The 13,830-nt window shown below is 43.1% G+C and overlaps 1 protein-coding gene across 2 annotated transcripts in view; it reads right to left on the bottom strand.

Annotated features, from left to right (window-relative positions):
* The window catches only part of KIF3A (kinesin family member 3A), a 38,519-nt gene that overhangs the window by 11,142 nt on the left and 13,547 nt on the right, over positions 1-13,830 (bottom strand). For both annotated transcript variants that reach the window (XM_084838827.1, XM_084838828.1), the window contains 5 exons: positions 12,855-12,994; positions 11,532-11,729; positions 10,535-10,709; positions 9,576-9,674; positions 2,883-3,039 (listed from right to left, as the gene is read on the bottom strand). In XM_084838827.1, the coding sequence (XP_084694953.1) occupies positions 2,883-3,039; positions 9,576-9,674; positions 10,535-10,709; positions 11,532-11,729; positions 12,855-12,994 (769 nt within the window). The remainder of the gene's footprint in view (positions 1-2,882; positions 3,040-9,575; positions 9,675-10,534; positions 10,710-11,531; positions 11,730-12,854; positions 12,995-13,830) is intronic.

Raw genomic sequence — 13,830 nt, 5'->3', positions numbered from 1 at the left:
CAGCATACATTTGTGGCGCGGGATGCTGTACCTATCTGAAAAGTACATGTAGGCAAGGAATGCATGTTTGGAATGTGCAGCTTGGATGTCTGTACAGGGTGGGGCAGGGTGGATGAGAAAAGGCCTTCTTTGAGCAGTGAACATTTGCAGGATGGGAATATGAAGAATGCAACTGCATGCATGGGGCGTTCGCAGGTATGGTTTGGGAGTATTTTAAGTACATTTGGGCTCTTTGAAGCATGAAAGATCCCCAGAACAGGGGCATTTAGAGTGAACAGGTACATATGAAAAATGAATACTACCAGGCTGACGAAGTATGGAGTTTACTTACAAAGTGGCATGCCCACAATTGGTGGTTAAGTATCAGAGACCTGCCACCAGGCATGTGAGCATGATGATTTGCAAGCCATACCATGTCAGTCTAGTAGTGCATGTTTAAGTATGTGTGTCTGTGGGTGTGCATACCTACCACAGATTGGGGGGATGGGACCTGTGGCCCTTCGGATGTTATTGAACTGCAATTCCAATCAGCCCTAGCCATGCCCAGTGGGGAAGGATGATGGGAGGTGCAGTCCAATAACATCTGGAAGGCCACAAGTTGCCCACCCCCTGCGCTCAATGCCTCCCATGTGGGAAGCTTGCATATGCCAAAGACCCAAAGCATATCTGAAATACTCCCAAATCTCACATGTTTGTTTGTTTGTTTGTTTATTTATTTAAAACATTTATATCCTGCCCTATATCATTGGGATCTCAGGGCGATGTACAGATAAAATCAATTTAGACAGCATAAAACAATTTACACAGCTAAAAACATATTAAACCATTAAGCAAGCTAATACCAATTTAAAATCAAAAACTGTAAAACAGTGTGCTACTTTAGGGAGTGCATTCAGCCCTCAAAGGCTTTGATAAAGAGCCATGTTTTAACTTGGTGCTGAAATGAAACCAGTGTCTGTGCCAATCAGGCCTCCAAGGGGAGGGCATTCCATAACCAGGGTGCCACAGTGCAAAAAGCCCTCTCCCACATCCCACCATAGTATATGCCTCGCACTGGTGGGACACAGAGGAGGGCCCCTCCAACAGATCTAAATCTTCAGGGAGGAATGCATAGGGGGAGGCGCTCCCTCAAATATCAAGGTCCCAAGCTGCTTAGGGCTTTAAATGTCATCACTAGCACCTTGAATTCTGACAGGAAGTGTATCGGCAGCCAGTGCAATTCCTTCAAGATGTGATCTCTGTGAGATGTTCCGGTCAGCAGTCTAGCTGTTGCATTTTGCACTAACTGCAGCTTCCAAATCATCTTCAAGGGCAGCCCCACGTAAAGTGCCTTACAGTAGTCTAATCTGAAGATTAGCCACTCCTGTGGCTAGGTTATCCATGTCCAGGAAAGGCCATAGCTGGCAGATCAGCCGAAGCCAGCCCCAAGTACCCCGGGCCATGGAGTCCACCTGGGGCTCCAGTGACAGGGATGGATCTAGGAGTACTCCAAAGTTACGCACCTGCTCCTTCAGAGGGAGTGCAACCCCATCCAGGACAGGTTGCTTACCCAATTCCCAGACTCAGGAACCACCAATCCACAGAGCTTCCGTCTTGTCAGAATTCAGCTTCAGTTTACTGGCCCTCATCCAGCCCATTACAGCCTCCAGGCACTGGTCCAGCACTTTCACCACCCCAGCTGGCTCCGACGACAAGGAGAGCATCATCACCGTACTGGTGACACCCCACCCCCAAACTCCTAATGACCTCACCCAACAGCTTCATATAGATGTTGAACAGCATGGGGGATAGAATAGAACCCTGTGGCACCCCACAGCTTAAAGCCATGGGGTAGAACAGGAATCCCCCCAAACCACTCTCTGGAATCAACCCTGCAGGTAGGAGCAGAATCACTGTAGCACAGTTCCCCCATCCCGCAGAGCCGATCCAATAAGATACCATGATCAATGGTATCAAAAGCCACTGAGAGATCCAGGAAGATCAACAGGGTAGCACTCCTTCCTGTCTTTCACCTGGAGGAGGTCATCAGTCAGAGCAACCAAGACTATTTCAGTGCCATACCCTGGCCTGAAACCAGACTGAAATGGGTCCAGATAATCAGTTTCCTCCAAGAATGTCTGAAGCTGCCCAGCTACCACATACTCAAGCACCTTACCGAAAAAGGGGATATTAGCAATGGGGCGATAGTTCTCACACAGCTCTGGGTCCAGTGAGGTCTTCCTCAGGAGAGGGCACACTACAGCTTCTTTCAAGGCAGCAGGAACCACCCCTGACAGAGCGAAGCATTTACCACCCCCTGGACCCACCCAAACAATCCACCCCTGCTAGATTGTATTAGCCAAGATGGGCAAGGGTCAAGCTTGCATGTGGTGGGATGGACTGATTCAGGTGTCTGATTCAAGATATGTACATATCTTAAGCCTCATCTCAGCAAGCCCTAATCACCACTGAGCCTTGTCAACATAGTACTCAAGAGACTGAGTGACGGCTCAGGAAGTTCCTATTTCAAATCTTGCCTCTGCCATGAACTTACTTGGTGGCCTCGGGGCAAGCCACTTACCCTCAGCCTCAGTTCCTCCATCTGCAATATGGGCTAGGGGGAGAGAGAATAATATTGACTTGCCTTATAGCAGCCTTCCCCAGCCTGGTGTCCCCCAGATGTGTTGGACTGCCATCATTCCCCGCCCATGGCCATGCTGGCTGGAACTGATGGGAGTTGCATTCCAGCACATCTGGGTGACATCAGGTTGGGAAAGGCTGCCTTGCAGAGTTGTTGTAAGGGTCAGAAGTAGATACGGCCTGTTAAGTACTTGAAACACCTGAAAGTGCTATACAAAAGTCATGAATATGAAGCGTTATATTCCAAGTTCAGAACTGCTCACTGTGCTTTAAGCAGGTCTTTCTCCCTCTTTTCAAGCTCTGCCCGGGCTTTGTTCCTTTCTTCCTCTTCCATATCAAGCTTGGTTTCAAGGGCTTTCCGTTCTTCATCAATCTTGGCTTGCATCTCCACCATCTTGTCAGGAGAAACCTTCTTCTTTACTTTGAGGAGAATCAAGGGGAGGTTTAAAGAACGTTAACATGCTGAAAACGTATGGATATGCAATTTTCCCCATCATATGAATGATATGCCTTCACATTAGATGAGTTCTTGTAACAAGAATCAAAGAGCTCATGGTCACTAATGTAACTTCAAAGCTCCCAGGATGTACATCACACAGTCAAGAAGGAGCCAGTTTAATGGGCCCTCTTAGTCTTGGTACCACACGCATTTTGAAGGGTAGCTAGCAGCTGCAAAACTTATCAATACCCTTAGCAATGCAGACACACCAGGAGCTTTTGCCCTCCAAGATATCCTCCAGCCACGTAGCGGAACTCTAGTTGATGTAGTGACATGAGTGACTTTAAAAGAAATATGAAAAATTGTAATGGAGGGAATTAATTAATTGATTTCTGAAGGTCAACTGGGTGGACAGTGCCACTCTTCATTACACAAAAAATATTTCACTGAACCAATTTAGAGAGATTTGGAAATTTGCTTTTAAAAAACACACACCCATACATAACCCAGAGAGGTCAGCATTTTTTAAAAAAAACAAAACTCCAAGAATTAGATGTATAATGTTGGAATAAAAGTGCGTGCGAGAGAGAGAGAGAGAGAGAGAGAGAGTGTAAATTAGAATGTTGGAATGAAAAAAAGAGCAAAATGATCAAGCTAAATCAAGCTTGCAAAAATCAAAAGAAATCTCTTTGTACTGAGATCAGAGGGAAGAAAATAGAGGTGGGGGGAAGAATCACACCTTTGCCCGATTTTGCTCTTTTCCCCTACCACATTCCGGTACATCTAAGCTATCTAGATACATCTAAGGAAATTGTCTGTAGATAAAAACAAGCAATCGTTTTGTTCCTGCTGTAAGGGAAAATCCCTCAGAATACCCTTGCTCTGTCTCCCACAGCTACATTTGGCTAATGTTACACTATCTTTATCTTAACAGTGCACCCCATTGCAATTCAGTTTGTAACTGCACTGAATCCATCAGCTTAACACTGTCAAGACAGTATTGTGCATCTTGGATCCACTGTGGTTTGGGAAGAAAAAGGGCTAGGCAGTCTGAACAAAACCTTAAACAAGTCCTTTAAACGGTATTAGATGGAGTGCAAATCAAACACACCAACCTGCTTGATCTTGCATTTTAAGAAGAGGCAAACAAATCGCAGAGAGGCAGCACACGCACAAAGAGGAAGGGAGTAGGGAGGGAAAAAAGAAACACATTATTGCTTGATTTTTTTTACAAAACAAACAAGGTCATAAGTAAAAGCATTCATTGAGATCTGCATCTACAGACAAGAAAAGAAAAATCAGCAAATTAAAACACCAAAATGCAAGATTAAATGTCAGCGTTGCAGTCCCATTTCTATACTGAAACAGGGTAAGCATCCCAAACTGAAGAATGCAATTTATTTTCAGCTCATTGCACGATGACATTGTTTTTCTGAACAATATTATGCTAATTCTGCTGTTCAAGCTATAAGCCTCTCAAAAAGACCATGCCCTAAGAAACATCCAAGAGGATTATCTCCTACCCTAGAAGAAAACCTGGGTATGTGACGCAGCCAATTGTCATAGATGTCCAGTTAAGATTGCTTGGTGTTTGATTACAATTGCCAGTCAACTGCCTGCATCTCATATGACCAATCACAATCATGATAAGATGTCAAGGTTAATTTGAGCAGCACGTTAAACAGATCTGTTTCTAGAAACTCAGATGCTTCCACAGAGGTAAAGTGGCACATTTTAGTTGCTGCTATCAAAAAGGAGGGGGTGAAGGATAAGGGAAGAGGGAGAAATGCAGTAAAAACATGCAACATGCAAAAAGAACCCCAAAAGTCACCACATGGGAAGCATATTTTTACTGAAATTTGAAGACCCAATCTATGTCACATTCATGTCAAGCTGGAGCTTATTCCACAAACAGTGAAGTGTTTCTCAAATCAGAACATTCCATTGTGATTTAAAGCAGAGACAGAAAAAGAGAAAAACCCACTTCTTTCAAACTATGAATGGAAGTGCCTAATAAAGGCCTCTTGAACTTGATCCATCTCTTCAGCTGCCAGGAACAATGCAATCATTGAGACATAGATGTTCCCAAGGGTGAATGCTACAGCCTAGCAGGTCTAATGCACACAACCAGCCCTGTGGCCTGGTTCACACATAACACTAGCCCATGTAATTGTTGAATTCTGGGTAATCATGATGTGAGAATGTGGCTGTGCTAAGAAAACATGGTTGTTTAACCACGAACAACCCAGAAAGAGAATCCAGTGTTTGTTGCTGGGTTGTGAACTTTGGATTGTTTAAACCATGGGTTGTTGTTACATGTGAACATAGAACTGTGGGTTGTTCATGGGGTTGCTTGCCAGGCTACAGAGGTGGCAAGCAAGAGCAGTAAAACAACAACCTCCATCCACTTTACATGCCAAATCTACAGCACCACAAAGGCATTTGGGATATAGGAAGGGAGTGGGCAAAGGAGAGAAACCATCGACCCAAGGACTGAGAAAACAAACCACAGTTTGCTCAATTGTGGCTAGGGGAACAAGCCATGGGTTAAATAAACCATGGGTTAGTGTTATGGGAGAACCAGGCCTGGAGAGTAGAGAATGCCTGACATGCAGACTGAGAAAAATATGTTCAACACACATATGTTCTGCCCTGCAGAAGCTACTGGGAACACCCCTTAATGAGCTGAGCTTTGGGCCCAGCATAGGCGTTTAAAGCCATGGATTGTTTAGGCACAAATGCTTCAGCCGGTCTTCTTAAAGATGATCAAATTACGTATTTTGTCTAGCTCCATTTCCAGAACATCTTTCTCTAGATGTATTGTGAACATCCTACTGAAATATTCTTCACATTTAGTAGACTGCTAATATATTAGAAAACACCAACAATATTTTAAAAATCCACTCTATTTCCTGCCAATACAATATTTTCCTGATGAATACTAAACATGACTTCTTGCTTTCCTGAGCTATTTAGCCAAAGGTGAGCCTCAAATAGATTTTTTTTCTGTCTGAAGTTTGAAACAGCAAAGGAAAAAAGCATGCTTTGCTTAGTGGGGTGGGGGAAGAGATCCACATTTCACTCTGAACAAAACCAATGTTGGGGACAGGGAGCAAAATGCAGCATCAAAACAATGTGTGCACAGGTTATAGAAAGGCTGAAGTTTCATTGGATGACTTAAGAGCTCCCACTCACTAGTGAAGGATTTGTCCAGAGGTTTTTCTATGACAGAGCATGTAGAGTCTGAACTACTGCCGCTGCTACTGCCTGGAAAACAGAGAAGTGGGCCCCATGGAAAAACCAGGAAAGAAGAAGAAACAAGAAACACATGCGAAGCATTAGCTCTAAAGGACAAGAAACTCAAGAGAGGCTAGTTTAATGATGCATAATCCCATTTCCATATCTTTACTGCACAGCTGCATAAATATAAACACACCCTGAGTGTTGGACAAGCAATCCCAAATCATTGTAGCAGCTTAAGTGAAAAACGAAGTCAACCGCACAATTGACAATTGTCTTGGTCTCAGTAAAAAGGTGCCACTCGCCACTTCTTCAGGCAAAGTGTTTTATTTTAAAAGTTTATTTAATAAAACTGCTTTTGGTGTTGGATCACTTATTAACCGTGACTAGCAAAGGATCAACTAAAAACTCAGCAGGCCAAAGGAACGTATCCAGTACTGAAAATGTTGACATTTAGAAGCAAACTAGTGTCACCTGAATTCTTGCATGAAAGCAAAAATCCATCATGATAATCTTTACTGTTTCTATTTTGCATTCCTCTATTACGTCAGGCCCGATCAGAAAACCACTGAATTGCGCTGTGGGGGGGGGGGGGGCAATCTCAGATATCTGCTATGCTGTTAATAGGGTTCAAACAGCAATTTTGTTTATTGTAGAGCTGCTTCATTCCTGAAAAAAGCCCTAGCATTTGACTAGTAGGAGCAGATAATAAGTGGGCATCCAAGATATTTCTTGAGGAACTAGACTCCAAGTGGCTGTTACTGTGCCAACTTGGGTGGGTGGGGGAGTAGTTTCCCTCCCAAAAATGTCTCTTACTTGGGTGACTACATCAGTTGCTGTCATCTGAGCTAGTTTCTGAGACAATAAAGCTGTTAGTTTCTCTCCCCCCTCCCCCCCTCTGTTTCCCTTTGTAGTTGATAATAACTATCTAATAAGAGCTCCTCTTCCCCTGAGTATTTTTGAACAGGCTCTGAGATCTTCCAACAAACACGCTACACTGCTCTGAAAGAGGAATAACACTGGAGACACAGAGAGAGAGAGCCTGCTCCTCTTGACTGTGATCAAGGCAATTATCAGGTTTCTTGAAATTTGCCCACTTGTCCCAGAAGGAGGGCACAGAGGACTGGTCAGATCACCCACTTGGAAAAGCCAAGGCCATCTTTCCAGACCTCTAGACCAACACCAGTTACACACAATTTTGAGCGGGCTCTATTTCAATCTAAACAGAACCCACTCAAAAAGTCTTAATAGAGCAGACAGCTGTCAATTCTTCATACGGAAAGGGTGGAGTCCCACAGTGGTTGCCATGATTTAAACAGATGTAACACAGGGCTCATTTGGACAATCTCCACTGCCAGCCCACACACAATGCATGATGCGATCAGAAATCCTCAGGCTCATGTACTACCACAGTGCACCTAAATGACAACATCTAGTCCAACAGACGCTGCATTCAGATAGCCACAGGATTTCCCTTACTCAAAATATGGCAAGTCTGTTCTCAGGTAAGTCCAACATCCAGTTGAATCTATGTTCAAATAAGTGCCAAGATCTCCCTGTTTGGACCTTCTATATGCAGTGCTGGGTGGCACGGGACAACAATGAGGAAGTACATGAGGCTCAGGGCCTGCTCTGTCCTGATTGCTCCACACAGAGCCTATAGATATTATCCATCAATGGGGAAAATATCATAATAAACCTGAAATAGTTCACCTATTCAAATCACATACAAAGTCATTATTTTAACATTCAAGTAGTAAAGAAACCATGTCCTCATAGCATGTCTTTACATTATATAGTTTGAAAATACTTAAATTCCATCCCAAGTTATCACCGTGACTTGATGCATTTTGTAGACTAATTTAAGGCTAACGTGCAGTTAAATGGGACTAAAGTGATATTCCCATATGTACTTTTTACCTTTGATCAAGCAAGTAAAAAAAAGAAAATCAAATGAAACAAAAATCAATGGCTGGCTTGAAGTCTTGCAGACTTTTTCTTTAAAGAAGCCTCTTGTAGCACCAAGGACACCATCTACTTTTAGAAGCAAACTGTAGAAGACCTGCCACCCAAAAGCAAAATAGCAGAAGACACAGCAAATCTGCCCTTGCGAACCATGACAGAATGTCACATATGTTCAGCAAGGTCTCTCCAATGACACCATCAAAATCTAGGAACAAACACCCAAGTCCAAACACACATTTGCTGAAACGCACCCTACTGATTCCAGTGGAGCTTGATTTCCTGTTGTATTTTTTAGGACTGGGGTGTATATCCTAAAGTGCAGAAGTCTGTACTAAGTAGGCCAAAATATTGAGGTGAGAAAACAACCACCTAGGTAAAAACATGGAAAGATAACACAACCCTTAACTGAGATGAGTTTATATTACGGATTGGTGGGGAGACCTGTGGTCCGCTGGATCAGGGATGGTCAGACCTCAGGCTTCTAGGATGTACTTAATGTAGTTTGTTACTAGAACCTCAAGGTCCATGAACTGGAGTCAGGTGGAAAATAGTGGCTCAGGCAGACATACACCAAGGACAATTAAGGAACAAGGCACCTCTGAACACCTGGCTTAGACCAAGAATTTGCTTTCAGGATCAAAACTGAACTCACAGTCCTTTCATATAAAAAAATCGTCCTTGTTCTCCCCACACCCCCCCCAACAAGTTTTTTTCATTTCAGCAGCCTAGTTGGGGGGGGGGGAGCCTTTTTGTTGTTGCTATTGAAACAATTGGGAGTCAGGAACACTTGGCTGTCTACTCCAAGTCACCAAGAGATCTATTAGTGGATCCCAATCTACTTTCTTCCCTCCCCTGTTCTAGATGTTGTTGGACTGCACCTCCCAACAGCTCCAGCCAGCATGTCATCAATGGACAGGGATGATGACAGTTGTAGTCCAACACCATCTGAATGTCCACAAGTTCCCCACTGCTGGTTTAGACAGTATTTAATTCAGTTCGTAGAGCTAATTAACAGGGAAGGTGTAGGGCTAGTCCAATATAGCCTCTTAACATTCCCCACCACCACACACACACTACACCAAGAACCCTTGAACTATCATGAACTGCTGTCATTTGGCAGCCACTCTACTCTAGTCAACTACCACAAAGAAAAGCAATTTCCACCCCCCTTCCCACTGCCTTTAAGTGTAGCAAGACATTTTAAACCAAAACATGTCAAGAGGGTCTGTCTCTAAAAAAGACAGGATAATTGTACAGGCACTCTGACAGTAATCGTAAAGAGGAAAACATGGCGACTTTCTCAGCACCTTACCCCTCCGTTTCTTTCGCTTTTCCCCATCTTCGCCAATCTCCCCATCATCATCATCGTCATCTTCGGAGCCACTGGTCTCGGAGCCAGAGATCTCTTCGCCTACAGGATCAGTGCATTTACTTATAGATTTACCAAAGAAAAACACTTTTTGCAGTGAATGCTCACCTACAGAACTGTATTTTGTCAGGAAGGGGCTTAGGGTGCAATCCTATACCCACTGTCCTGGGAGCAAGGCCTACTGAACTCAGTGGGTCTTACTTCTGAGTAGACATGAATAGGATTGTGCTGGTATAGACTTTAATTTAAATCTCATGCTTTAAATCTCATGTTTCATATCTTTTCCCATCCGTCATAGCAAATGGAACTGAAAAACAACCTGACCAACTTTGCCAAGTAGATCAGCAGGAAAGTCTTAGCAGCTGGAAGCAGCCCCCAAGGGGCCAGATGTACATTAAATCCAATTATTTGGATTCTTTGCTTTACATTAATTGCAAACAAGCTTAAACTAAGTGAAGAAGAAGCGGTGACATTCACAACCCAGGATTGGCTCCAAGTACCATCTAGTGGGCAGATGGAATATTTTACTGAAAGAAGTTAAGCTTTAATTTGAAGTTGAGAGCAAGTGTGTTATAGTGGCTAAAGTGCTGGACTTACAAATAGGGAAGACCCAGATCCATCTGTCCGCTCAACCACAAAGCTTGATGGATGACCTTGGGTGAGTCACAATCTCTCAGCCTAACCTACCTCACAAAACTGTTGGGAAGATAAAGCAGGGAAACACCTTATACACTATCCTCAGCTCTTGCAGCTAGGACAGGATGATGATGATAATCATCATCAGCCAGAATTTATCTGTCTATAGACAGCACTGAATGTATTTGGGGCCCGTAAAGCTCTTTCCACTACGTGATTGTAATTTCTATAGCAAAAGTACTGCTAAGAAAGAGTCAGTGGGTTACCTTCCTCCAACTTTTTCTTAAGCTCTTCTATTTCTTTTTGAAACTGGCGAAGCAAGGCATCCTTTGGATCTTCATTAATTCTAGCCTTATTCTTGATGTTCTTGGCACGGTTGGCATATCGTAAAGTGCTGATAGTCTCATCATAATTGTAGTCTGCTGGGCCAATGTTTGCACACTAAGACAGAAGAAAAACATAGACAAGAGTTTATAGGAACAAGAAAACAGGAAAACTGCAATTCAATGCAAAACAAGGTTTCTAGGGCAGCCCCATGCTCAGTTCCAAGATTACACAACTCTGTGGTCATATTTAGGATAACACTAGTTCTAGCTGTATCCTAAAGGTAACAACAATTTTGTGTGGTCTACAGAACTGAACATGGGGTTGCCCTATAGACCTTCAAATTCCTAAGGCTTGATCTGTACTTATATAGGGGTACCCCAGTCTGCATTTAATATGCAAAGAAGGCTCCATATGAAGTTATCTATGTGGTTAGTGTCGTATTTCACTACTTCCCTACTCATTTCTAAAGGGAACTTTTGTATAATGTGCAAACACATACAGCTTACATGGTTCTTTTATTGTAGGGATTTCCTGCATCACGCTTTAAGTAAGTATGATCCCTTACAAAAGATGGAAAGCTAAAATTTTATATATTTCGCCACCACATGCTGAAACTAATCTATTCAAAAAAATATCCATCAATGGCCAGTGTGGTGTTGCGTCTGACTCAAATCCCTGTTCACCTATGTAGCTTCAGTGGGTGACCTTGGGCTAGCTACTACCAGTCAGCCTAACCTACCTTGCAGGGTTGTTCTGAAAACAAAATATGTGTGTGTGTGTGTGTGTGTGTGTGTGTGTGAATACTGTGTAAGCAGTCCTGATCTCCAGATGTGGAAGCATGGAATAAGGATAATATCATCATCACACTGCAGCTATTACAACAAGTAATTTTGTTACCTAGACCCACTAGACCACCACTAAATCTCCCATTATTACCATCATAGTCTTGGAGTTGCCCCCAAGAGAATCTTGCAGCAGTCGAGTCAGCTTGGAGTTACGGTACGGCACATGAGTGCTCTTTCCATCCACCAGTGCAGAAATGACATTCCCAAGGGTAGACAGAGAGAGATTAATTTTTGTGGCTTCCTTGAGTCGTTGCCCAGTGGCTCCAGTTTTTGCTTGCCTTTCTGATCCCTTGAAAAAAGAGAAAGAGAGATGGGGAGAAATTTAGGATAAAACATTCAGGTGAAAGCAATTTCTACAAACAAGAGCACAGAGCAGGGTACACCGCAAAGCAACTGGAAAAGGAAGCAAGATGACTGCCTGTTTGAATAAGTTGGGTAAGCAAGAAGAATATACTAGATGCATGACCTGCATTCCTGGGGCATTCCTCTAAGATCATATGTTATTTCAATGGCATCCCTAAAAAGCAGTGCTTGGCTTGCTTGCATGTACTTGGACCAGTCCTGAACACAAGGAAAGAAGCAAAAACAATTACAAGGCCACTTCAAGAAAAGAGAACCGTGGAACTATTTTTATTTAATAAAATAAATAAATGTTTCTAGCCCTCCGTGTTGCAGAGACAGATGAGCTAATCACGACTGCAGTGTATTCTAAAAGGCTCACAAGCAAGAAAGCAAATTAAACTCGAGGCTCTGTTTTTCAATCTCATGAGCTCAAAGAAGTGATGCAGGGTTTTATATATGGGTAGAAAGAAATATCCCAGCCAGTGCATGGGAGTTCTATTTTTCAATAAGCTATGGACTGTTTTCCTGAAGGGAAAGTACAGAGAACCTTGTCCTGGGCAATTTGAATATCTGTGAGAAAACATTTAATAGTGATGTAATGCAGCCTTCCCCAACCTGGTGCTCTTTAGATGTTTTTGACTACAGCCCATGGCAGTCCTGACCACTGGCAGCGCTGGCTGGGGCAGATGAAAGCTGCAGTCCAAAATATTTGGAGGGCACCAGAGTCATGTTCTGGTTTAGGCCTTGAAAATATGAGGCTCTTGGGGCAAGGGGCCCCACTGCATTTGCACTTTTTAGTACTTTGCTCAGAGGCCAAGTCCTTATTACCAGCAGCTAGGCTTGGGCGAACTTGTCTACGTTGTATCAATCTTATCTTTATGCTCAGAGGCTGCAATCCTATGCACACTTACCTGAGAGGAAACTCTGCTGATCACAGTGGCATTTACGTTCAAGGAACCCCGCATGGGATTGCTCTCCATGACATGTCCCCTACAGTGCCTGTGATGGTGTCTCAACTCTAGCGCTAGGCACGCTCAAGATGGCTGCATTAGAAATACGTGTAACAACTTACCGCAAGATCTACTAGGTGCAGCTTGCCCATGCGCACATGTATATTCCCATCGACACCCTTCTCACTGCACTCAATTGTGATTGTGAAGATCGCATGGGAGCGGGAGCTGTGTTCATTCATATTAGTGGCACCAACAGAGCCTGTTAACCCAGAGAAGTCAAGTTAAAGGCTGAATAACAATGATCCTGCATTAACTCCATTTAATAGCTACCAGAGCAACTGCTTCACTTTGCACAGGTTATAGTTTCACTTCTTACTATACCAAAGACTCATGTGATGCTCTTAGCCCTTATTTATCAAAGTTATGCATAATCATGGGCATTTCTTTATTACTAAAAACTAATGCTCATATAAAATACTCCAGTTTATCATAGCACACGTGCTGTTACAAGAAAACACTGCCAAGGGCGAACTGCGAAATTATTTTCCAATGCACTAAATTTGCGTTTTGTAAATTCAGTTTCACACATATTCATTCAAAAGGCCAGAAACTGATTTAGATCTCACCATGGGTGCCAATTCTTTTTTAAGGACTTGGGTAGCAAGAATCCATACACTCAAGTTGCCTCCAGTTTGGTTTATTTACATAGGAAATGAAGACAAAAAATAAGTCAAGCGGAACTATCATGAATAGGAGTTAACTTTAATTGGTATTCTGCAGCTTAGATATCTTTCATTTGGTTCACAACCTACCATATGCAGCAAATACACACTAGCTGAATGGACAAGTGAAACTGATAAATATTTTTGTATATTAGGGAGATATCCAATTAGGAAAGGAAAGGTTCCTCCTGTGCAAGCACTTGGTCATTACTGACCCCTAGAGGGATGCCGCTTGCGCTGGCGTTTTCATGGCAGACTGTAGCAGGGGGGGGGTTGCCATTACCTTCCTCAGTCATGACTACCTTTCCCCAATTAACCCCTCCCCAATTATGGAGCAGCTTCTGTCAGTAGAACAGGAAGGAGGGATTATTTC

The sequence above is a fragment of the Heloderma suspectum genome, chromosome 2 (assembly GCF_057233095.1).
Source record: "Heloderma suspectum isolate Gila_16-S chromosome 2, 16-S_ref, whole genome shotgun sequence".
NCBI classification, from domain to species: domain Eukaryota; kingdom Metazoa; phylum Chordata; class Lepidosauria; order Squamata; family Helodermatidae; genus Heloderma; species Heloderma suspectum.
Note: the sequence above shows the minus strand (reverse complement) of the source record. Positions and strands in the feature narration are given on the sequence as shown.